Raw genomic sequence first — 26,874 nt, 5'->3', positions numbered from 1 at the left:
CTTTCCCATTTTTATTTTATTTTAGAGGGAATATTAAAATGCATGTGGAAGTCTTCATTAATTTAACACATGGAGGGACAGTAGAAAAAAAAAATATTTTTATACTTTTTTTTTGGTCACAAATCAGTATTATATTATTAGATTTTTTTCTGATCCATATTTTGAAGTTGTACCAAAGCAGGTATCTTAAGCTATGCAGTATGTGCCCTGTACTGAAACCAAAGCAGACCCACAGGCTCTTATCATACGTTTCATTTCCTCTGGTATGCTACACCGTTTTTGTTTGTCAGTAGTATTTTTGTTAATGCTTGTTTTTGAATTGTCCTTAAATTTCTATTAAAATGGCTGGTTTACTCGAGCCTTAATTTTGTCAACGTTTGGCCTATTTATTTTTGTTAATCAAAAACAGCCCAGACAGCAACATAGTGTTGGCCCAGATCCGGTACGTGTGGATTTCACAACACTATGTTGCTGTCTGGGAGCTGTTCTAATATGCCTACAATAGTTGAAAATGTTCACTTTAAAAGTATGATGAAAACCATAATTTAAGCTTTTTATGTGAAATATTTACAGCTCAATGTATCCATAGTAAAACAATATACACAGGGAAGGGGCATGTCATTAATGAAAAATTGCCAATTTTTTAAAGTGATATAGACCCAACATATGAAAGTGAAATTGGTGACACAGGGGAAAATCAATAATATCAATTATTAAAACAATATTGAAACAAAATGAAATGTCTGGAATACTTAAACTGCCAGTTATTCACGTCAAAAGTAAGTAACAAACCTAAGTGCTGAAAATATTTTATACCTCCACCCCTCCCTATATTCACTTAACTGTGACAAAACTAATATAATTTTAAGTTTTTATTTGATCCAAAAAACAATTCTTATTAAATTGATAGTTCAGCCAAAACTGAAAATGTTGTCATCATTTACTCACCCTCATGTTGTTCCAAACCTGGATGAGTTTCTTTCTTCTGTTGAACACAAAAGAAGATATTTCAAAGAATGTTGGTAACCAGACAGCTGATGGACCCCTTTGACTTCCATAGTAGAAAAACAAAACAAAAAAGTCAATGGCTACCATCAGCTGTCTGGTTATCAACATTCTTCAAATTATTTTCTTTTGTGTTCAACAGAAGAAAGAAACTCATCCAGGTTTGTAACAACGTGAGGGTGAGTAAATCATGACACCATTTTCATTTTTGGGTTAACTATCCCTTTAATATTTGATCTTCAATCGTAATGGGGTTCACAAATTTTTGCAAGGCAAATTAGAAAGTGACAGATCTGTGCCATGTCTTACTAAAACAAACAAACAGGAGAACATGATATTTGTTCTATTGTTTTAATTAACAGTATAGCGCTGTGCATACTTCCAAAGTGATATGAGAATTAGCACAAAAGAAAGAAACCCTGAAATACTCAGGCAAGTTATGGCAAAATGAGGAGAGAGCTCCCTCTTGTGGTCTGATTAGAGACATTCTAGTAAACAGACAGATATTCACTATGATGTCACTGACCAAGCCAAAGAAGCGACAATGGAAATGTTTTCCAAAAATTCACCAGGGATATCATTCACTCTTTACACTTTAACAAGGCCTTTTTCTGGGTAGCAGAACAAAATTACAGACATATCTAAACATATGGCACTGCTCACAGTAATATTCACATCAGTAAACAAAAATAAAATTCTGACATGTACAGGAATGCAAAATGAAATAAAACATTGCCATTTCCACGTATTCTATGTATAAGTAACTTTACACGCTTGCTTTTAAAGTGACAGTATCATAGCACAAATTGGTACACTGTGCCAAATATTGTACACACAAACTCACACACGACCATCACACACCAATATCAAGAAATAGTAGTACAGTAAAATGAAATGATAAAAAAAAAAAAAGTATCTCATCTCTAGACTTCATATGTTGCAGTAAAAAAACAAAAAACCAGTATTAAACCATCATATGCTTCAAGGCAACAGAAACTACAAACCAAGAGTTATCATCCTACAACGTAAAATAAACAGCTCGCCTGACCATAAGCTCTCAAGGTTATGTGTGTACCTACAAGATGGAGACGTGGAAGTACCTGCAATCCCAGTGCAACACTTTCAAGAACACTAGGGGCTAGTAGGGAATAAACTGGGCCAGTTTTGATGTCGGTGACGGCAATCATGAATCCTCGAGTCCCACTTGAGAGACTCAGACTCACTTTAACGGATTACTAGTGCATTCAAATGTGCTGGTGCAATAACTTGAACAATTCAAGGGATGATTCACCCAAAAATTTTAATTGCATCATTTACTCAACCTCATGTCATTCCAAACCTGTATGACTTTCTTCTGTGGAACATAAGAAATTGTTAAGAATGTCTCAGTGTTTTTTCGCACATACAATGAAAGACAATGGGGACCAATTTTGTTTTAGACCCCACTGACTTTTGTATGGACAAAAACCAGCCACAGAGGAAAAAAACAAAAACAAAAAAACAACAGGTTTGGAAAACCATGAGGGTGAGAAAATGATGCTGATGTCACTGAGAGTGACTTTATAGTCTAAAATTGTTTTGACCCTGATTACGAGACAGACTTGCACTGGTTTAAAGTACGGAGTCACTAATGTAGATTTTGTTGAAATATACTATATTCCTGAGTACAAAGGGGAGATTGGGAAGAACCTTCTCCCGAACAGCAGGCGGACTATGGGCACTGCGATCATGGCTTGAACAGGGCTGCCACTGTAAGATCGCCGACAGGGTAAACACCACAGCCTCGTAGGACAAGGAAAGAACATAAATAAGGCCTTCTGCGATGAGCCCCGTGACACATTTCATCATTTCGATAAACGAAAACGCGTGTATTTCAAGCAAAACGCAACGTACCTGGATGAACACAAACACACACACATACACAGACTGAAAAAAAAAGAAAAAAAGAGCAGGGCTCACACCTGCGCAAGTTGCTTCTGATTTCAAGTATGCTACATTACCAAATTACACAGAACCGATACTGTCACTTTAAAATGGGTTAAACACAGTATTCACAAATGTACATTTAAGGCTTAATTGTTTAGCACTAACAATAATAGCAGCAGTAAAGCACTTCTGTATTAATAACAATAAATCAAATAATAATAATAACAACATTAATAATAACAATATATTAAGGTGATCAAATGAAATGGTTTCTAAGATGAACAGCTTCATACACAAGTCCGAACCTCCCCAAGAGTGATTTTAGTCCCCACCGAATACAGAAACTTGGCCAGGCCTTGGACCTTTATAAGCAAATACTTCTTTAAAAAAATTTTTTTATTACTAAGCGGTTTCACTTTGTGTCCAACCTGTCGCCCCTTAATCTGTTAGAGAACACTATCTTTAGTAAACACACTACTTCACAAAAGTCTGTCGGAGACCACCATATTAATGACACATTCAGATTAGAGCAATTTGGTTACATGTCACCTGACATCCGATGCATGTTACTTCCTACTGGGAATCTGAAGGACTGGCTGCCCTTAAACATTTGGGAAGTGTAATTCATGGTACAGTACAGTTACAGTAATGCTACACAGATGTATCAAGGCTGACGGAGAGCCCATTTCCGATGCCAGCCGCCACCACGCGCTTAAAAAAATGAAATGAAAAAATTGTTCACACAGTACCCTGGAGGTCAAGGTCAGGCGGAGAACGGGTTGCTTTGGGCTGACCGGTATCTCTGAAACGGGCGGCTGCGCTGTGGAGACCGACACGTACGGCATGCTACTAGACAGACGGAAAATGAAAATTACACACTCAAAAACAAAATGTACCGAAGCAACACAAGTAAAGGCCATTTTTTCCACACCGGTCCACTGTTTAACTGAACTCCCTTTAGCTATCCGAACTCCGAGGCCTAATACTTCACACGCCCTGATCTCTACAGCTAACCCTGACCCTCTCCAACATACATGTGTATATATTAACTATACTCAATATTCTGATTTATATATTAAATCATATATAAACACATACATGTTTTTGTCTTTTTTGTTTGTTTTTGTCCTCAGAGGACATGCGTTGCCGTCAGGCTGAAGAAGCGGTCGCAAAGAACCCCTCGCTCTTCCGCCCGCACAAAGAATCCGAGAAGTGTTACGGAGAAAGGGGCTCCCGTGGTCACAAGAGCTAGAGCGCCAGTACGCGCTCGTCTCTTCTGGAGTCCGAGATGAATGCGAGATGAGTGTGGCCAGGCCGAGACTGGGTGATCAGAGAAGTTTCGCTATGTTAAGATATGTGCAGTAGAAGGGATGGACACAAACTCCCTCAGGATGTTCTTGGCCATCTCGATATTGTTCTGTGCAATCATAAGGGCTTTTTGGATGTCCTGATGGGAGTAGCCCTGGCTCAAGAGGTGCTCGATCTCACTGCTGATCTGCTGGCTGGGCCCTGGACTCGCTCCGGGGGGAACCGGGCTGGGCCTGCGATCCGAGTTGATGCGACGGGGGAGAGGCTTGGGAGGCCGCTCGGGGGCTTCAGAGGGGTCCATGACTGCCAAAGACAATTTACAACAAACATTGTCTCTATATTTACACACTGAAGTCTGAGATAATGGTCACATTGCAGTTGTTGTTCTAAAATAAGCAAACCACGACACTCTCATGGGGCTGAAATCTAAAATAAATATAGGTGTAAAACGGAAATTATACAGTACTATACTTACTTTGTAAATATATTTAAACTTTACAATATAACACAATATAAACCAAAAGATTGGCCACAGATGACTTTTGCTTAAAAGCATGAAGCGGTTTTGTAGACGAAAAAAAAATTATGCCAACATATGAAAAGAAAATGGATGAGTTGGATAAAATAATAATAATAGAGGAATATATTACTTGAAAATCTAAAGACGAAAATTAAATAAGTACTACTAAAATAATTAATTGAAGAAAAAAAAACTGGAAAAAAAAGATAACCACTTAGAGAAATATTTAATATCAAATACTATTAAAAATTTAGTCGAAAAAAACAAAAATTAAACTGAAACCGGAAGATATTAAAATATTATTCAAAATATTTATAAATGTGGATGTGGTTTATGGGGACTCTCCATAGATGTAATAGATTTTATACTGTACAAACTGTATATTCTTCTGTCACCTAACCATCACAGAAAACTTTTGGCATTTTTTGAATTTCAAATAAATCACTTTAGTAATCACTGTTTGTTTTTTAAGCCATTTGGTTCACGAGGACATAGGACCAATGTTCCCTCTCTAAGCAGCGTGCGTGCGCACTCGCGCACTTCTGATGCCGCAGCCGCGCAGAAAAGAACAAAATGCCACGCAGAGGACTGACGCGAAATGTGTGGGGAAATCCATTTGATTGTAGTTTAAGTGAGAAATAATTTCAGTGCTCTGGTCAACCGCTATTGAGTGAAAACTGGTGAATGCAGTTTACAGGTTTCATAGAAAGAGAATGATGTGAGCGCGTGTGATTGGCAGTGAGTCGTGTGTGCGGACCAAATAGCTCAATACGAGAGGCAACGAGAAACGCAAAGACGTGAAATAAAATCACATCATAATGTTGGTATAACCAATAGTGGTTTGATTAAAGTGGTGGAAATAACGGATGATGGACAAAGAACGGTAACAATTACACACCCACCCGCGTGCAAATTCAAAATACATTAGTTTAAATAGATGTTTTTGTGTGTGGGGGAGTTTCAGGGATGGTTAGATTACTATAAAAGAGTTCACATATTCACTTTTCTTGAAAATATTTAGCTATTAGATCTATTTAAATGCTTCAGTTTGTTTTCATATTATAATAATATTTTATTATATTATAAGCCTAAATGAAGAATCTCACAAGGGTATTGTTTAGGGCTCATTGCCATTAAAAAATTTTAAACCCCCTAAAGAAAATATTGGAAATTCATAAGCAATAAACAATCATTTAACTTTGATGGTTTAATGCTTCCTGTACACAATTCATTGACTGTACAAAAACACTTTATGGTTTTCCCAAACCATCTCAGTGTAACAACGTACTTTTCTTTTATACTATATTCTATTATTAATTGAACTGTCCTGCAGAAGATTTAGTAAATTATTTTTCATAGGATTTCTTGGTAAAGACGGGTGCAGTTAACAGCACTGTAAAAAAAATATCAGGTAACCTAAAATGTGCTTTCAGTGACTTCTTAATTAACTGCTTGTTTTTCAAAAATATGATTTAATACCAATAAGTTACATCAAGGGTCAAATAAAATAGAAATGGCACATTCAAGTTAAAAGTTACAACTGAATGTTGAAACCATTGTGTTTCTGCGTATGCTGTACAGGTCAGGTATAAAGAATATTTTTGCTCAGGTGGCGAAAAATGTCCGCCCAATAGAAAAAAGTTTTGCTCAGCAAGAAAAAAAATTAGAGGGAACATTGCATAGGATGTGTCCTCATTAATCATGTTTATGTAGTAATACCCACGTCATTATACACATTTGTATCCCCATAAACCATATATACAAGAACACACACGCACACATAAATAAATAAAAATAACACTGGGCATGACTTACTTGCGGTTGCACCAAGCTCGCTGTCTATGGAAAGGCGGCTGAAGGCTGAGGATGTGGGGTTAACATCTGAAAGCGTGCGTCGGGCTAGGTTGGCAGGTAGATGGGGCTTGGGGTAGTCATAGCTGTTCTCCTCCTCCTCCTCCTCCTCCTCCTCCTCCTCACCACATGCACCAACATGATCCCTCAGGCCATTAGAGCAGGTCAAAGGAGGCAATTCAGAGTAATCTGAACAAGGACGGACACACAGTATTTCACATGGAAGAATATACTGGCAGACTGTCTGTATGAAGATGAAGATCTTCACACATCACAGTACCTGAGTCTCTGGCCTGTTGTGGTCCAGAGGTGGTGAGGGCCTGGGCTTGGATATTGTACATGGCTTCATACATCTGTGGGCTTTCTGACTCCAAATCATTGAGCAAACTTCTAGAGAAGTAAACGCTGAGTTTTAGTACACTGACAGAGATTGTAAATGTGCTTGTGAGTCTATTCAGAGTGTCTCTTTTGGTGCTCTGCACCTCAATGGGTGGTGAATAAACTTTACCTGGGACTGAGAGAAAGTGGAGGTGGTGGTCTGGGCACAGCCTCCCCTGCAGCAGAGGGCAGCACTGGTCGAGAAGATGGAGTCATGTACTCCGACTCCTCATCGTTCTCAGAGGCGTCCTCCCCTGTCTGCGATTTAACTGCTGGATGAGGCCTGTCAGCGCAGGACGAAGAGTCAACATATACTTGTGACTGTTCGCTTTTTCTAACAGGTTTATAGTGCGAGAAGTTCTTATTATTGCTAAAGGAACAAATGGACATGGCAAGATTTGGGTTTTGTCTGCGATATATACTGCAATATGAAAAAATACAGAAAATTTCACCAGGTGACTTGAATAGCTCGGTTTGGAAAGAATTTATAATTCTAGAATGATTAGTGATTTTGTTAGGGAGTGCATCTTTTTTATTTATGCTGAAAAATTACTTTTTACATTGAAGAGTTCCTTTTGGGGTTGAACAATTTGGAGAAAACAAATTCACTCTTTACAAGAACAAATTCAAACCCCTCAGTAACCATAATCAACAGATTAATAAAAAATAAAAATAAAACATAAGACATCCCCACAGCTTTTGACCCATTCAATACGACTATAAAATAATGTTTTTATTGTGATTAAAAAACATTAACAGAATAATAAATAGCAATTATACAATTGTAAAATAAAAATGAGCATTTAATACAAAAATAACATTACCAGCAGCGCATAAGAGATTGACTAATCGCATTAACCATATCATGATTTCGGTTTTATTTCGATATATATTTGATGCAGCCCTAGCTTTTATGTTGGGTTTGTGGCACCTACCTGATAGCCAAGGAATAGATGGCATTAGCTGAAGCAGACGGCTTTACTTTCGGGTTGTCGTACTCCGACCCAGAAATGGATGATACGAAACTCTGCACATTGAGCACATGAAGGTTAGATATGAATAAATAAAAAAATCGAATTGGGCTTATGTCATAGTGTAAATATGGGATGCGTGTCCTCACCAGCTGGTGGTCAAGACTGGGGGGACCATTGTTTCGTGGGCCTTCTGTTCTTGCGTCGAGCGTGGAAGGAAGTTGGAGAGGCAGAGAGTGTCTGTTAGAGAGTTCTCGAGATCCACGAGACTCTCCGCTTGCTGGTGGCTGTGATGGGGCTTTGGGTACGGGCCGGGAGTTCCAGTCCGGCATGTTGCGGTTAGGAGGGGCAGGAGGCAGTTTGTCGCGAGGAGGTTCTCCGGGTGTACTGGGGAGAGGGCGTCTTGGGAGCCGGTTGTCAGAGCCGGTAGGGTGAGGTCGGTCTGGGGGAGGAGGTGGCGGCAGGTCCCTTAGAGCCGGGGGCAGCGGTAATGGCTTGTCCTTGTGATGGGATGGGGCCTGGATTGTGAATGATAAATGAAGTGTTTAACAAGAATGCTTAATACAATCCAAACTGAGGTACTGAGCGTAAAAAAAAACTTGGCGAAACATTCCGTGCAGTGCATTTACCTTGGATGTGGCCCCTGGACTAGAGGCCCCGGGAGGGTTGGTGGGTCTGAGAGGAAACAGATCCAGCCGAGGAGGTACTGGGGGAACGACGGCCTGAGGGGCGACTGACAGCGGTGAGGGCGGCCTTTCCACCTGAAACAAGCCAAAGCATTCAGCATACATCTATACGGATTACTGATGCTAGATTCTCCAGCCATCATTTCAAAGCCGTTACAGCGATCTGTGGCTGAGGAATAGTGAAGTGTCTGCAGGAAAAGTTATTTGGTTTGGATTTGTGGGAATTCCTATATTCAACTTCAAAATAGGAGCATCAAACACATTAAAAAATATATATTTACTGAGGCAGGTGACAGCTAAATCAATTCTGTTCACTGAAAAACAGGTTAAGGTGTAGAAGGTGACATCTTTTTGCAGGTTTAGCAAAGCTGAATGGTCCATAATATCATTAAGAGAAAGTAATTCTCACTTTAGAACCGACCAGCTTGCTAATCATAAAAGGAGAATCCTCCAAACGATCGTCGTCGTCATCGTCGTAGCTGGGCGAAGGGGCTCCCTCGGCTCCAAACATGCCCCTGCAGCCTCCGTAGGAGCCTCCGCTATTGGGGTCCTTGGGATCAAAGGGGTCAACAACGATGGGCTCGGTGCCCTTAATTTCACAGCGACAGAACGGGCAACCCTGTCCTTCTGATTCCTATGAGAGAAAAGAACCGAGAATGAAGAAAACATGCACGGGTCTAAACAGATGGATGGCTGTAGGGTCTTCAGCTTTACCTGCCAGGCTGTGAGACAGGAAGTGCACATGAGGTGGCCACAGGGCTCGATCTTCACATCCTTGTCATTCTCAGCACAGATCTTACACAGCTGGAAGGTTGAGCCCATCTCACAGTAGAGTTCATATTGCTCCTGTAGGAGATGAATGATGGGTATTATTCAAATTAATCAAGATTCAAGATTTAGGTGGCTGACTGACAGAATGAAAACAAAAACAGACCTGTGTGACTTTGATATGGTCTTGAGGCGAGGGCTCACACAGCCCTGTGAGGTCAGGGTTCTGAGTGCGGCCATCTGGGAAAAGGTAGCTAAATAGGAATAAACAGTCTGTAAGGTACACTTAAGATCTGAGAGGTAAAGTGTCACATTTAATGCTTCATTACGCATCTAAATGTGTGAATGGATGATCGCCGTGCTGAGTTTTAGACTGAGCCGGTGTTTTGACTTACAATCCTTCCCTAAAGCCATCGATGAGGGCCTGGAAGAGGGGTTTGTTATGAGGAATGGTCTGCAAGATATTCCCATCAGCCGTGACATAACCGATAGCCCACTGGCCGAGCCGCGTACAGCTCAGCCTGAAGATATAGCTGAAACCAAGGGCAAAACGTGACCGTTACAACAGACAATTACGACATGAGTTAAAAGAAACAGGACAATCTAACAGTGTCAGATCAAGCCATCGTTGAGAAACTGGTCTCAGTGCATTAGTGTTGGTCATATGATTGCTTTTCTTTGCAATGAGAGTGCTTGTGACATCATGGTACTTTTACAATACATCTATTGATTGGAGGTACCACGCTGTCCTTCGGTCCACTGAGAGGGGGGTTTTAAGCGACTAACGGTGCATGTAACTCCCGTCACTGTTTGTGTAAGAGTCGCAGATAATGCTGCTGTGACTGCTGACGCCACGAGCACGTTTGAATGAAAAACACTTAATGGCTGGAGCCCAAAGACACCAAGATCATCGAGTACTGAGATTAAAGGGATAGTTCACCCAAAATGTTTTATTCTGCCATCCTTGCCATCTTGTTGTTCCAAACCCATGGTGTCCCATAATTTGTGTTCTGCATTTCACCCATCCAAGTGCACACACACACCCGGAGCAGTGAGCAGCCATTTTTGCAGCGGCACCCGGAGAGTGATTGGGGGTTAAGGTGCCTTAGCCAAAGGCATCTGAGTTGTGAGTAATGAGAGTGTAAGAGAGCTCTGTTCATTCAGGCCACAACTGCACCCATTTGACTTGATTAATAAAATAATCTTTTTTTTTTTTTTATAAAGTTTCTCAAAAATTAAAACTTAAATTAAAAACTTTGTTTTGCCATGTGATACTGCTGATGTTGACTGTGGGCAAATATATATATATAAAAATAAAAAGTTAAAATAAAATAAATAAGATAAAACAATGTGAAAAAAGATAATAAAATAATCATCTTTTTGTGTCGTTTTGAAGAAAAAAGTAATACTGGTTTGGAACGACAGGAGTCATTATCTAAATGACTAGATCGCTTTTTATTTTTGTGTGAACTACCCCTTTAACAGTGACGTGTGCATGGATGAGAGGTGCGGACGGTGTGTGCATTACCTGCCGGGCTTGTGGATGAATTTTTGCAGACGAGCTTTAACTTCATCATAGGTAAGAAAGGCCATGTACCCCGGATGAGTCACTGCCAGGCTGTTCCAGTTTCTTAGAAGTGACGACCATGGCTACATAAAAAAATAAAGATACACAGTTAGGGTTTTTTGTAAATAACTGACAGCAAATATACTCTTATATTGTATACTTATAGTCTAGTCTTTTTTGAGACGACCTCTAAATATCCATTTAAGAGATGACCAGAGGTCTGAGTCATAGAGAGACAGAGCATTTTGGGGAGGGTGTGGTGAGTCACTTTGTATGCCAGTGACACCAGAAAACTAAATGAACTCAGATCGCTGTATATAAACATCACTTAATGTCAGTCCAATTAGATGCCGATGTGAAGCCACACCTCACAACTGAGATAAAAATGTGCAGTGACACATACTGACAAATTTAAAACACATAAGTGTTCCTTCCTTTGCATAAGCTCATCCAAAACCACAGGACTTTTGCAATCAGTCACAGTTTATCAATTGAGACAAATGGTCAATATATATTCCATCAAGGGAGCAGGTGACACTATTTTAATTCAGTGAGACAGTATTATTTCTCAGAAGCCAATTTTAAAGGACTTCATTCACGTTCATGGCATCAAAACGGGTACTTCCTCTGACTGACAAACACTTCTGAGAATATAGACATGTTCCTTTTTTTTTTAAATTGAGTGCGCTGAAACCGATCGACAGCTTGCCCACGGCTCACGCATGCAAATTTCTCTGTCTAAAGATGTCAGAGCAAAAACTCACTTTCAGATCTATACAAATGGGACCCGTGTTCATTTTCTCTTTGAAAGTAATTTTATCAGCTCGACTAAGAATCACAGAGCTCTAATTGAAAGTTTGGGACACAGACGGACTGTCGTCTACACTTGAAATGTGTGATGCAGTATGCATTCAGTCGACGGACACCCCAGTTTGGTTTCTGTTGAGCTGCAGGGCTACTCTAGCCATTTTATTTTTACTGATTGTTTGGAATAAAATTATCAGCAAATATGGGTCAACCAATCCACATAGGGACCGACAACTTTCCCCCTCTCAGATGACATATTATCATTATTAAAGATCTTCAGTATTTACTACCATAACCCGAGATGCCTAATCATGCTTGTGTACGCTGAGCAAACACATTAAACAAAACCGGTTTTCATACGGAGGTATTCGTCTCACAAAGGTCCACTCAGGCCCCGTTTACACCTGGTATTAAGATTGGTTTTGGTCAATCGGATCACAAGTAGAAAAGGGAGACACATACCCGTTTACATCTGGGGCCTCATTTATAAAACTTTGCGTAGGATTTGCGTCAGAAGTGGCGTACGGATGAAACATAGGACGTGCGTACGCACAGAAATATTCGGATTTATAAAACCGTGCGCACGCACATCCTACGCATTTTTCCCTTAATAAATCACAATCAATTCTAAATGTAGCGCAGCTTTTGCGGCTTCATGTCACGCCCATAGTTGCCCATAAATAGTCCGTGAAACGCCCATAAGTTAATATTCATCGATTGCGAAATCATGGCAAACATAGAGAGGAAATAAAAAAAAACGTAACTTCACTCAATGTGAAGTAGAAGTTATCGTTGGCGAGGTGGAAAAGAGGAGAAAATGTTGTTTGGAGGGCACAGTGTGGCCATTACTAATGCCAAAAAGGCACTTGAGTGGCAAAAGGTTGCAGACGCCGTAGTGCTGTAGCCTCACAACCTCGGACTGTGGCCGAGATAAAAAAGAAATGACAAGCTACAGATGTCGGTTATAATCTACTTGGAAATGGGAAATAGTTCAGCGCAAATGTAAATACGTCATACGTTATTTTATCAAAAATAAAACAAACTAAAGGCATATGCATGAATACCATGATTCCGTAGCTGATAAAGACATTTTTACTATGAAAACAACTTTCCCCAGTGGACAAATAATACATCTATCTATCTATCTATCTATCTATCTATCTATCTATCTATCTATCTATCTATCTATCTATCTATCTATCTATCTATCTATCTATCTATCTATCTATCTATCTATCTAATTGCATCTATATCTGCTCCGCCTGACGGACACATTGGCGAGAATATCAGTTTTGTACATTATTTCGTTCTGTTTACCATCTTATTTATGAGGATGAATTGTATAACATGCCAATATTATTGCAGAACATATTTCACTTTTCTTTTTGCAAATATGTGTTAATTTGCATTTCTGTTGCAGATCGATCAAACGGGTGTTCGTGTAGGCTGTTAATTGTAAGACTTGCTTTGTGAAGTCTTCGTGTTATTTATGAGAGGCAGTATTGCCATTACACAACGGTCTACAGTTTCACACACTTTCACGTGTTTCTTCCATCTGCCGACGGTGTCGCCATTTCTCATTTCACCCGTTTTTGTGCGTACGCCTGGGTCAGAGCTTGCGTGAAGGACCGCACATTTTACCGTCAAGTTTGCTTTTTATAAATACCAATTATTGCTTAGAGAGCGGCGTACGCCTTCTTTTATGCGTACGCAACGTTTATAAATGAGGCCCCTGGTGTTTCAAAGCGTCTCTTTTGTCCACTTTCAACCACTTCTATCCTGATTTCTTTCAGGGGAGGGTCTATGGGCCAGTAAATGTATGTGTTTTTTCCAGATCTTTCGATCTAATGGACAAATTAAGCTCGCGCAATTTACATATGAATGCGCCCGGAGACGATGGAAAAACATACGGAGAGCATCAGCTTTCGTTTCTGCTCTGACAGCCGCAAGTCACGTGCTTGGTAGTTGGTACGATTTTCGTCTTCAAACCAAACTTGGGTCTCCAGCAGTTAAAATCTCATCTGGCAAGCGTGCTTAAGTTCCCATAATGTTTATGCGTTAGGTCAGTAGGCGGAGATTAGGGGGTCTTTTGCGGCTGTTTGAACACATACGACCACATTAGAAATTACACTACGAAAGCAATCCGGTCGAATGCGTTTTCAACTACCTCTGAAAGTAGTCGAAAGTGGACAAGCTCAAAATGTTTTAGACCCTGTACTTAGCATCATCCACTTGTGATCCAATTGACCAAAACGCATCTTAATACTAGGTGTAAACAGGGCCTCAGAGTCAAAAGGCTGTCGAATTGAAGAAATAAAAAAGCCTGTGACTGGCTGTCCAGCAGGGTGGGTTCATTCAGATGCTGATGAAAAGTGCGACCTTGCAACGTGGAGCTTCGTCAAAGAGCTTTGCGGGCTCTCTGTAAACAGCCAGTCTATTTCTGGCTGCTGGGCTGGTTGAATGAAGCAGAGGTACGGTGCAGCACAAGCGCTGTACGCTGCAACTGAAACGGGCAAAGGACCAGCCATGCCACAGCCGTTTTAAGCTCTCTAACAGACCAACATACCGACTTGAATTATGATGTGCTGTCAATGTTAGCTCGGTTATTGAATGTTTCAAAAAGGCCATATTCGATTATGGCTGCATCAGCCATAAAAATGATCTTGACCCCCCTTTTTCCTCAAATTAGCTCTGAAGTGAAGTAAGGGAGGCTAATTAAAGGATAGATGTGATTATGGCCTGTTGAGGAGAGAGAGGATGAGAAAGCCCTGGACCGCTGTGATGTCTGTGCTGGAGCACTCTGAATAATGAGCTCATTACACAGACATCACTGTGCTGCCAAGCAGCCGTCAGATGATGCATTCAACAGCTGCTATATTCTAGATTCCTATTATAATCACAATAGTCAACTGTTCCATGGAAAAATCAACATGACAAGATTTCAACATTTTCTGAAGACAATGTGAAGACAAAGGCAAAATTAGTTATCAGGATGCTGCGGATGGTGCCAGGGCATTGCAATGCATTTGTTTCGGTACACTAACATTCAAAGTTTGGGTCAGTAAGATTTTTTTTTTTTTAAAAGAAATTAATCCTTTTATTTAGCAAGGATGTATTTTTTTTTTTTTTTTTTACAAAAAAACCCCCGTTTTTAACATTGATAATAATAAGACACTTTTTTTTCTTCAAATCAGCATATTAGAATGATTTCTGAGGGTCATCATGTGACACTGAAGACTAATGGCTGCTGAAAATTCAGCTTTTCCATCGCAGGAATAAATCACATTTTAAATACATATTTAAATAGAAAAAAACAGCAATATTGCTGTTTTTACTGTATTTCACTCAAACAAATGTTAAATAGAACATTTTAAAAATCTTACAGACCCCAGACTTTTGAATGGTAGTTTATACATAGATGTCAATCTTGCGTATCATCTGTCAACCCTTATAGTTAAATATCTGAACAAACCCCAACCCCAAGTATGAGAAATAATAATTGTGATTTTGCCCAAGCAAGCACCACTAATTATGTGGTGCCAGTATAAAAAGTATCAAATCAAGTAAAAGAACAGAAAAACCTCAAACATCTCTGTTCTGCATTGTTGCTCTCATTGGGTATATAATTAGAGCAAAAAAACAACACCACAGAGGTTAGCAGAAGTTGTCATTAAAATAGGTCAAACAGATCTCTCTTCTAAAGCTGAGGCACTTTCAAATTGTCTTTCGCCCCTACTCTCAGGAAATTGTGTGCTCGGATGAGTGCAGACAAGCCTGTTTGAGCTACAAAAGGCGATAAGAGGCCTCCATTCAGGCTGGCTTTCAGCCATGAGAACTGAAGCTTCAGCACTGACACGCACACTCAAACAGCGCCTCCATACCCACAGCACACGGCCACAACAATAGTCATTGTCAGACCTTCCTCTACACAGAGCTCAGGGACAATGGAGCTAGTTTGTGCTTGGAGGAAGTGATTGAACGGCGCACCTGGAAAAGCCTGGTGAAGATGTCAAACTCAAAGACGGAGATGTAGTCGTTGCAGGTGAGGTCAATGGTAGATTTAAGCGCCATGGCCTCCAGGCCCGAGCTGATGGGGTGAAACTCATGCAGGGCCTGCCGGAACACTTTCCAAGGCACGATGGTCCTGAAATTCAAAGAAATTTAGGTTATGTTACCAGAATCAGACTGTCAAAGTCCATCTTCCTTTGTTTTTTCATGGAACATGGCGTGTTAATATGTTACGAGAACAAAGAGCACATTAAGCTTCTCACTTGTCCCCGAAGGATCTTCTCCAGAACTCTGCGGCGTCCGCTTTGGTGATTCTGAAGTTATCCCCTTGAAACAGGCCGTTGGGAAAGATGGCTTTGAGCTCCGCGAGCATGTGACTGAATATCAGCGACAACTTCGTCAGGTTCCGTCTGAAAAAGAGGAAAGAGAACAGTTACTTTCACTGAGAGGTTTGATAATTGATCATCTAAAAAAACAAACAAAACAAAAAACAGCCTTAGTAATTTAATAATGATTAAGGGGTCACGATAGTTGATCAAACTTGGCAAATCTTAACAGGAAATATCTGGATCTTATCAAGAGCAATAATAGAGGTAATTTTTTCCACAAATCAGCACAGAAACATGTAAACGTCAGCAGATTCTGGAGTCTGGCCTGGTGATTGGGTATTTCTGTGGCCAGAAGGCATAGTGAGGGAGTATCAGGGACTGAGGTGGACGCTCTGAATGCCTGCTGCATTTTTCTGATTCCACCGACTCTGGGCACATAAGCCCAAGGCAGGCAGGCAGGCAGGCGAGAGCAGGGAGGGTCGCGCTACACGGCAGGGGGAGGAAGTGGAAAGAAAGCCATGATTTACAGGGCAGCACAGTGGGGGATTGTACAAGCTCTCCAGCCTAGGGAATTGACATGCACAAGAGAGAGTCTGAGTGTGGCAGTGCCGCAGCTGCCTCCAAAAACTCAATCTTTACTTGGACTATGAGAAAAAAGAGAGCAAGACCGAGTGAGAAAAAAGGGGTGTTACAAAACTGCAAGAGTGTAAACACTACAAAAAATTACAGTAAGCAAAAGAGAAAAATAGGTGTGTGCAAGCAATGCTTTTTTGATAACCATTATTATTAATAAAAATAAAACCAATAAATAAATTATACATACAAATACTAGCCTGTGCATGCATTTTTGCTACAAGGTAAACTAAAAGTAGTGGTTACACTTTATTTTAAGGTGACGTACATTCACTTACTACTGAGAAGGGTTGCACGGTATACCGGTACTACGGGAGTATCACTATACTAAAACTTCAAAATACTGGCGATGCCATTGTATTTTTTTTTAAACGGTAGTATCATCAATAGAGTAGTATCGTAAGGAATGTTGTATGTGCAGCAGGTATTCTATTTAAAACGTCAATTTGAACTCGCATGCCTGCAAAAACATTACAAAAGAGGATTTTTTGCTGCTGTGCCCTGTGTAGTAGCCTAAATGTGGTGTATAATTAGTGCCTTATTGACTGTTTCCCGATGCTTGAATGAGATAAAGTTGCAATTGCACGTCGTTGTTCGCACTGCAGTTTATCGGGAGAAAGGATCTGAAATTATAAATAAATAAAAATAGCAGCTCAAGCATCACTTAATCAACATCATAATATCGTTATATAAGAATGTATTCTCACATTTTTTCCGTTGCTCATTTGACCACTTCTGGAACAGTTGTAATAGTTCGTTTCTAGAAACATCTTTGCGAAGACGATTTAGTCGAATGTAAATCCATTCATCAACATAGCGACTTTGTACTCGGTTCTTATTAATCATAATAATGTGATGAATTTTGTTTCATTTGATGGTAACAATAGCCAGTTTTTCATTCTAATTAATGAAGTATTCTGAGGAAAATCTGGTCTGTTTTTTACTGTTATTACTATAGTAAGTACATGTAACCATGTCACCTTAAAATAAAGTGTTACCAAAGTACAATCCATCCAACATTTTGAAATCCCACGGTCCTCACAGCCTGGGTTTACATACTCCTTTATGGCTTTGGGAACAGTTGTTGTTTGTGGCAAAAGGGTGCCAATGTTCCTTCTGGTTAAGCCGGCTGTGCCATGCTTACTCAGTCCACGAGGACATATAAGAGAAGTAAAGCAATGGCATTTGTGTGGTGAGGCTGCAGGCCTTTGGTGTTATAAAAACCGGCACTTTCAACCAAAATGTTTGCGAACGTGCATCTTTGAAACCATGAGGGAGAGGAGAGGCTTTCGTTAGGAGATTCAAACTAACTAGGGCACAGATGCACAGAAAGACAAAGCTCATGCAGCAGGACCCACTCAATCACTCACTAAAGCTGTCGTACTGAGGACTGTGTTTGTAAGCAGCACTCAGTCAGAGCGTCTCTCTTCAGAACAATAAATAAACTCCCCCCAAACAATCATAATGAATGACATTTCAAATGCCTAATGATGTCTTTGAACAGGCTAATTCATATTAGAAAGATGAGACCAATACATGTATTCAAATGTGTATGCATTTTAGAGCTGCACGATTAATTGTTAAAAGATAGCGATCTCGATTCAAACACCCCCACGATCTCGGCGATGTCTAGTAAACCTTTGACAAGTACGATCACAGCGAGCATTCAGATCTGTGTTCGTGCGGCCGCTGAGCCAGAGAGAGCAGTTGTCATGTTTAGGTGTGAATCAGCTTCACAAAAAGACTTTCAACCACGCAGTATCATTATTTTTGTGTTACAATTAATTCAAATTATCACAGAAGTACTGGTATAAAAATGTACAGTTCGGATATAAACAATGATGTCTACGGTAGCGATCTTTTGCACGCAACTTGACGCTTCAATTAACGACTGTATCAATTACATCATTACATTCAAGAGATTTGTTCAAAAACGCTGATTCATCCAGTAATGAAACGAGTGAAGTGTTTATGAGTGAGTCATCCAATCATTCATTCAAATAGATTAAAATGTTGTTGTTTTTTATTCATTAAATGTTTTAAATAGACTGGAACAATTAACATTGTCAGAATCTGTAATAAAATTACATGTTATTTTGTTTAGCTGTCTGTTCAGAATCATGATCTATTTAAAAAAACAACAACAAACAAACGTGATTTAGGCGCAGGCATAGTGCCGGACAGAGTGCTTCATTATTGCTGTTTCATGACTGCATGCTCCTCCTCCCCAATCTCTCGGTTGGCCGGCCTCTCCTTGCTGTTGCTGTAGGCCAAGCCCTGCCTAGATACTGTGCTTTTGTCAGCTTTCCTCCTCTTTTGGCCTGACCTTTGACCTGCAGCTGGCTGCTCCCTTCCTGTTTCCTGTTTTCCATGATAAAACAGGCAAGCCAACTGGAGAAAGCGAGAGCGGTCCGCTCATGCCCACGGCTGATTATCAAAGAGTCTACAGTTCAGAAGAGTCACACCTACAGTCTCTCTTTAGCACCTGCCTTCATTTGTCCACACACACAAAAACACCAGAGCAAGTTTGCACTAAATGACACGATTTCAATTGCTCAACTTATGCACATTTCAACAGCCAACTTCCCTAAAACATTTAATATTTCCCCAAAAATATGACTTGAGGGTGTCCAAAGAAGGGACTTTCTCTGCAACTGGACACTATTTATGTCGAAACACTGCGTTCATGAAACTACTCAAATGGATCATGGATTCTGTGTTTTCTTGTCAACGCAGCCACCCCAAGACGAATTTAACTGTCCAGAACTGGCTTCACACCGGATCTCTGTCAGGAAGTGGTGGTGACAGCAGTCATACACTCAAGCAAACACACACACACCCCTTTACATAAAATACACAAACATGGTGCCCTGAGATTCAACGCACTCACACAAACAAATTTTGTTTAATGATCTGACACCATCTATTCTTATCCACGGTGTCAGGTGATTTCTAGAAAAGTTGTCCTCTGACAAATGGTCTGTTCTGAAAATGCAAATAAACTAACTAAGCAGTAACCATGCATAGCTGAGATAGCAAAATAAATAGGCTAATCTGTCACTTGGTAGAAGCTAGTCAAATGAAGCAGAAGCCAATATGGACAGGTTGTGTGACATGTCATCATCCCCAAAAAGCAAAAACAGAGTAAATATGTGAAGTTTGGGATCTGTAAACAGTAATTTTGTGAAATATTATTATAATTGAAAGCTGTAGTCCATAACTTTTGGTGCTCTAGCGGTTAATAAACAGAACTGCATGCGACTTGCGGAAGAACATTGTAGCCAGAGCTACTTCTCTGTGTTTATGTCTACAACGACTGACGAGTCACGCAGGTACTGGGCTACTCCACAGCGGTGCCGACCTGAACCAGTCTGAAATAGTCCGAATATAAACATTTATTATAGGAGTACCATAGTGATTCAGGAAAAGACAAAAACACAGTTTGGTAAATGGATTCATGATGTACTCGCTCATTATATACATTTTGAACACACAAAAAGTTACGGACTGCTGCTTTAAAATAACTTTTCTACTTGAATATATTTAAACAGGTAATTTATTCCGGTCACAGCACAGCAGAATTTTCAGCAACATTACATTACTCAGAAATCATTATAATATGCTGATTTGATTCTCAAGAAACATTTCAGATTAATAGTTGTGCTGCTTAATATTATTGTAAAAACGTGTGCGATAAATTTTTTCATGATATATTTTGAAGATTGTCTTTCTTGGGGGTCCAACAGGTTTGGAATGATATGAAGGTGAGAAATAATAACAGCACTGTCATTTTCAGGTGAACTATCACTTTAAAGAGCAGTTTCAGGGGAAGAACTAAAGAACAGACTGAATGCCAGCTCAACATAACCCTTGACCAGGAAACAGGAGAACTGTGACTTTGAAAGCGAAAGAGATGGGAAAGCATATCTGTTGTGTGCTACATCTGGAGTGTATAATATAAGTGGAGAGTAATATAGCAAGAGTATGAGAGCTGCATTATCCGTTAGTATTCAGTAGGCCATAAATAAATACAACGTCCCACTGCTTGAGTGCGTCTCTCGACCGTGCTTAGCTGGGCTCGGCTTGGCTCTGTGTGGCGAGATGCAGGACGTAGTAACTCGAGCTGCAATACAATCCTCGGACGTGTTAACAGTGTTTCCATCCGAAGCGCTCCCTGTGTGAACAAACTCATGAAAAACTGACAAAACAATCCTTTTGACTTAAGTTCAGACGTGTTTACCGAATTATACACAAAACCGAATCATTGGCTGCTCAGCTCCATTAATTTCAGGGTTACTTGGTTCCTGCAATCTCTTGAGAACAATATAACTCGCTACACAATGAACAATAACAGTTTTTCTCGATTGCTAACACACTGTAACTGATTTATTTGGCCCAATTTCCCAAACCATTAATTCAGTTCTCAATACTATGACACACTTCTTATTTACACACATTCCAATTTTCTGAAAAAATGTACACAAAAAAATACCCTAATTTTTTACACTAAGTTTAACCATGTTCTCATTCATAGACACAAGTGTAGAATTGAATTAACTCAAACCACCATAATGTGAACTAAATTTTGTTTACATTTAGACATGTATGGCACATAGAAGGCCTTGGGACTAAAATAAAACATAATGGGGGTGCAGGGTTTACCTCTAAAGAAAAGAATGAACCATTTTTATATTTTACTCAAAGTAATAAACTACTAAAAACAAACAACGTACATAATCTATAATCAAATCTCTCATTGTGAGCACAAAACAAAGTTAACTAGCAATTTCAAAGTTTTTTTGTCTTCCTTCGCCATCTCCAAATAATTTTCCAAATTATAACATTGTTTATTATTAAATGCCTTAGTAATGTTTAATAATAATGCTAAATTGGGAGAAAAAAACCCATCTAATAATAATGCTAGATGGGGAGAAAAAACACACATCTAAAGGCACCAAGGGTTAACTTGCTACAAACCTGGTTTAGTCTAAATGTCAGAGATAAACAAAATTGTATTTGCTGTATTCTCGTTTTCTGCTGTGTTTTAGAAAAAAATAAACTATTTTTCCATCTCACAGTGTTTCTGCTATGTTGTTAAAACAACCGCGACATCTGCAGCCCTTAATGTTGCGCTTTACGTCTTGAGAGAGAAGCAACGAGCACGAAGCAGAAAGGGCTTGAAAGAAGTGCGTTTAGCTCCAGATAAAAATAGAGGATGTAGCACCGAAAGATCATTACCATAAATGACCCTGAGCACTTGTGGTGTGAACCACTCTGTTATTTTAACGAGCTGCTCACTTTAAACTGTAGAAACAGTAACTAAATGGCACATGAGGTCCAGATAAAACCAAGCCGGGGTCCAGAACCGGACCGCGGTCCATCATTTGAATGCCACTGATCTAAAAAGTTTTTTTTTTTTTTTACACTGCATACAACAGAGTATAATTACAGTACATAGTACACTACTTTAGATAAGATAACTTTCACTGTAGCACAAGTTCTCCTCAAACTCTTAACTGTCAAACTGATTTGTAGCCAAGTATGTACCGTGTTTTTGCAGAACCATGTGGCAACCTAAGGGGATTGCCTAAGGGGGTTGTCTTTTGTCAGGTAACCAAGGAACTGCTATAGTACTGTAAATATAGTCATTGTCAATAATGCAATGCATTTCGGCTAAGGGTACTGACTACTGAGTGAGGAGGATATATTTATTTATTTCTGTTGTAACTGACAGTATATTGTATTGCCTACCTAGTTCATAATCAGTATCATAATCTTTGGAATTTGAACTTTCTACTGTAAGATCACTTTACAGTAGTGTAACGAAACAAACTTTTCTTAAAGCTCATTGCTGTATTTTATCTACTACACCCTTCTTTTTTTGTTGTACACTGTAAAAGACAATGACCGACATGATTCCTGATTCCCAATTAGAGGTTTGTAATACAACCCTCTAAAATGAGAGTAAATCACTTGCATGTAAACTAAATTTTCATGCTCGACAACTAAATAATGTCTATCATTGCCATTGGCAAATAAATTGTTAATAAACTGGGGCCGCCAGGCAGCAAGTTGGAAGAAAAAAAATATTTATATTGTTATGAAATAGCATTATAATAATTTGTCGCATAGCCTATCTGAACGTTATACTTTTAATGCTAATCTTTTAGAGATGCACCGATTGATCAGCTGGTGACCGGAATTCGCAGATTTTCACGTGATCGGCCATGACAAATGTCAAATGCAGCCGGGCGCCACATCATTAACATCACGCAACATCAGCATCCCACGTGCACACGGAACGCACATGTAGGAAACCTCGTGAATTATGGCCGTTTCAGTAAGTTTCACTAGTTTCAATTATTCAGTTTGGGTAAAAGTATATGGGGTTTTATATATAAAAAAAAAAAAAAAAAAAAAAAATAATAATATATATATATATATATATATATATATATATATATATATATAAATAAATAAATATATAATATAATAAATAAATAAATATATATTTGTGTGTGCTGTAAAGTGGTTAGCAAAAATTAAATCGGAATCGGCTAAAATCTGTATCGGCAGGTCAAAATCAATGAAAAAAAAAAAATCGGAATCGGCCTAGAAAATTGTAATCGGTGCATCTCTATAATCTTTCTGATTGTCTGGTATCAAACACCATCACATAATCTGATGTTCACCTAAATGTTTTATTTATTTATTTCTACATTTGCTGTAAAAGTTGTGTTGTTTTTGTATTTTAGGCTTGTGAAAAAACACCCTCTAAAATGATTACAGTGGATGCAAGCGACAAAATAGGAGATAAGAGATGCCAGTTGAATCGCACATCTGAATGTACAGTTTATATATACATGTGACAACTGTCTATATTAAGACTGAATTGATAGCTATCAGCTGGGATTTTGCCAAATTTTTGTTAAAACATTATTTTGTGACATGCACAATATGAACAACTGAGAAAAGGATTGTTTACTAACTTATTTTACCTGTAATAAAATTTGCAATGTAAAGTCTGCTGTGTTTTTCGAGCGTTTACAATCTTGATGCTGAATTTCTTGAATACACTGAAGTCTACTTTTACCATTTATATACAGGCAAAAATGTTCACAAACAAAAACAACAAAACATGGCATAACAAACAAAACAAAAAACTAGGAAACTGTAGTTACTGCAGTAAACGTTAAAGGGGCACTTGGCAACTCTAGCCATTTCCACGCTGATTTTCACTTTTGTTGTCGCATGTTTTCTCATCGAGCTCCCCCTACAGCTGTGGGGCGTATATTTCATAACACTGTCATAAAAAAACTCACTTGCGGCACCCTCCTCCCCCTTTCTACCACTGCTCATGTGCATTTGTTATTATCGGAGCCGGCCAACTTTATCGTGTGGAGTAGGGCTGGGATAAACGATTATTTTTTAAACGATTAATCTAGCGATTATTTTTTCGATGCATCGATTAATCTAACGATTCATTTTTCCAGTCCGATTAGATTATCTCCCCATTAATTGACTAATAGCACTTTATACATGTTGATTTACATATCTGAATGAAAAAAAAACATGAATTCCTTAACATTGCAATATATGTTTATTGCTCTTAAAATTCCAAAATAAAAGACTATATAAGTGCAAAGTAATGCATTCTTATTTTCGTAACATTCTCATTTTCCACTAGATATGTTCCTCTATATCTCATTAGCAATTTCGGCACGCTCTGCAGCAGCTGAGCACTAAAGAGCGAATGCACAGTGACATGACATCACTGCCAGATTCAAACTGTGCTTTCGCTCTATGGCTGGCGCTGAGCCAAAGACGGACGCGCTCAGCGCTTGTCATCATAGGCTATATCACAACTGTTCAGTGTTTTTAACCACATAATGTTTATTTTAGGTTTCAGACATTTAAATACATTTAATTTATAGTAAAACAATACATTTATAGTTTCTCCCAGTTCACCGGCCACTTTCATGTATTTCGGGAGAAACTGATGAATTCACGTGCTGTAATAAATCCAACAGACAGGAATCTCGGACCATTTAACCATCCAAATGATTTCTAAACGGTTTTATTAAGTCGAAATGGTTGCCAAGTTCCCCTTTAATTTTCTTCCATGAATGGGCAGTCCTCTCCCTGCTGACTACATCTATGTAGTCTGAAATGTGGACCAGTACAGAGGAAACATCTAATTTATACCTTCCAAGTTCATAACAACTCACAGAAAGAATGAATGTATGTAAAAGGATGTTAAGACTTAACTCATCTTATGGAAATTGGACGCAGTAAGACTCCACCAAGCTGACAAATTTCTGTTACACCACAGAGACTGTATAACTGTATAATGCCTTACCGTAATAAACCTGCACCTGACTTCACTTATCTGCTGATCATTTCCGTTGCTAAAATTTGTCCTTTCATGTAGACCTACAACATTCATAAGGAAACCCTACTATGGAAGATAAATATGTGCTAGAAGATTCAACAGCATGCTGAAACAGTCAACAGTGTGAAAATACAGTAAGCCACAAATTATTCACTGTAAATATCTCACGGACAGCTCCAGTACACCATAGCATCCGCAAACAACATCAGTACAACAGTTAGACTGGGAACTCTGGAACCAAATGCTGCCAACGCTGGGACAGACATTCAGCACTGTGAGTGTCTAGCAGCACTGAGACGATAGTCAAATCTCTACCGGTTGACAAATTTCTACCGGTATAAATCGCCCACCCCTACTACCTCTTAAACCTAAAAAGAGGTATCAAGGTTGCTAACCTTTTTACTTTGCTCAGCGAAAATTAGCGTCCAAATTCAATAGGAATCTGCATGTTCAGGAGTTTTTCGTAAATTTAAAATACATTTATTTTTATTGAAGTTACAAAGGTTGCTCAGTCAAGAGCACCGAGTGATTTTCTCTTCATCTTTTGTTGTTTGATTAACTGTCACAGACGGCAACAGATATTTAAGGCTGCTGTCACTTTAAGACCTAATGCACGGATCCAATATACTATTACACTTACACATGCATTTTCTTTGTCATTCGTTTATATTTAGTTAAGACATAACTTTACATTTAGTTAAGACATAACTGATTGTTTGCGTAAATACTCGCCAAGACGGGCATTTTAATATGCGTTTATTGTGAGTATTTTTTTCCGTTCAAGCATAAGACGACGCAAAAAAGAACTCAATTCAGTAATCACGAGTTGTTTTCGCGCGCACACAGAGAGCTATCTGAAGGGTTGTGTTTTTGTCATTTCATTTCATTATACATATAGCAAAGATAATAAGAGTATATGCACATGTTGCCTGTACCACATATTAAAATGTTTCATACTTTTAAAATAGACAGTGTTGTGTTTTATATTTCATTTTGTTATAAATATACATAAAGAGAAGATAAAGTATGCATGGGTCGCCTGAAACACATGTTTGAGATATTTAAAATGAAAACAAAAAGAGGCTTAGATTATAAACATCATATTTTGTTTTATTGTTAATTTACAGTGAAGACGAGGTGAATGAAGTCAAGTACACTGCTGTTCTATTTGCAGAATTACTGGACTTTTGTCCTCTCGTCCTCCAGAGTTCTTACTCCTGAGTTGAACTTGCTAAGTCCGAACTACCAAGGATGCAAGTCCGATCTTTACGTACTTGGTATTGCGAAACACCTTCTGTTTGTGTGCGTGTACAGAAAACAGCATGCGAGCATCGAGTTCTCTTTCGCACCTTGTGCTTGAATCTGAAAGGTTGAAAATCGCTTGAATGTTTAAATTGGCAAAACTCTAAAACGTGCAAATGATCAACTTTTGTGATGACGCAGCACTGACCCAATCGGGCAAGTTACAATTCCATCAATCGTCCCGAGTGTCCTTCATGCTGGCACCGGGCCATCGGGGCAGTCCTTATTGTCGAGCCCTGAATAGACCTTTTTCTGCCAGTGGAATTTTGCTGAAATATTGCTAATGTGACCACACCTTAAGGCAGCACTAGGGTTGCAAGGAATACTGGAAAAGTGTGCAATATCAATTCCAGGATTGATCAAATTGTCCTGCTATTCGGTTTGGTAGGCAAGCGAGAGTAAAGTGACGCATGAAAACAAAAT

General features: G+C 39.1%; 1 protein-coding gene across 1 annotated transcript in view; it reads right to left on the bottom strand.

Moving 5' to 3' along the window:
* Nucleotides 1–3,881: 3,881 nt before the first annotated feature.
* cbl (Cbl proto-oncogene, E3 ubiquitin protein ligase) overlaps nucleotides 3,882–26,874 on the bottom strand; it is a 30,783-nt gene continuing 7,790 nt past the window's right edge. Inside the window, exons 3-16 of the mRNA XM_056263374.1 lie at nucleotides 16,059–16,205; nucleotides 15,775–15,931; nucleotides 10,942–11,063; nucleotides 9,809–9,946; nucleotides 9,580–9,667; nucleotides 9,360–9,491; nucleotides 9,055–9,279; nucleotides 8,589–8,720; nucleotides 8,109–8,477; nucleotides 7,924–8,015; nucleotides 7,119–7,271; nucleotides 6,891–7,000; nucleotides 6,575–6,799; nucleotides 3,882–4,542 (exon numbers count right to left, since the gene is read on the bottom strand). Of these exons, the coding sequence (XP_056119349.1) occupies nucleotides 4,274–4,542; nucleotides 6,575–6,799; nucleotides 6,891–7,000; nucleotides 7,119–7,271; nucleotides 7,924–8,015; nucleotides 8,109–8,477; nucleotides 8,589–8,720; nucleotides 9,055–9,279; nucleotides 9,360–9,491; nucleotides 9,580–9,667; nucleotides 9,809–9,946; nucleotides 10,942–11,063; nucleotides 15,775–15,931; nucleotides 16,059–16,205 (2,359 nt within the window). The 3' untranslated portion in view covers nucleotides 3,882–4,273. The remainder of the gene's footprint in view (nucleotides 4,543–6,574; nucleotides 6,800–6,890; nucleotides 7,001–7,118; nucleotides 7,272–7,923; nucleotides 8,016–8,108; nucleotides 8,478–8,588; nucleotides 8,721–9,054; nucleotides 9,280–9,359; nucleotides 9,492–9,579; nucleotides 9,668–9,808; nucleotides 9,947–10,941; nucleotides 11,064–15,774; nucleotides 15,932–16,058; nucleotides 16,206–26,874) is intronic.

This window comes from Rhinichthys klamathensis, unplaced genomic scaffold (assembly GCF_029890125.1).
Source record: "Rhinichthys klamathensis goyatoka isolate OS25496 unplaced genomic scaffold, OSU_Roscu_1.1 h1tg000206l_1, whole genome shotgun sequence".
NCBI classification, from domain to species: domain Eukaryota; kingdom Metazoa; phylum Chordata; class Actinopteri; order Cypriniformes; family Leuciscidae; genus Rhinichthys; species Rhinichthys klamathensis.
This window is presented reverse-complemented; position numbering and strand designations above follow the sequence as displayed.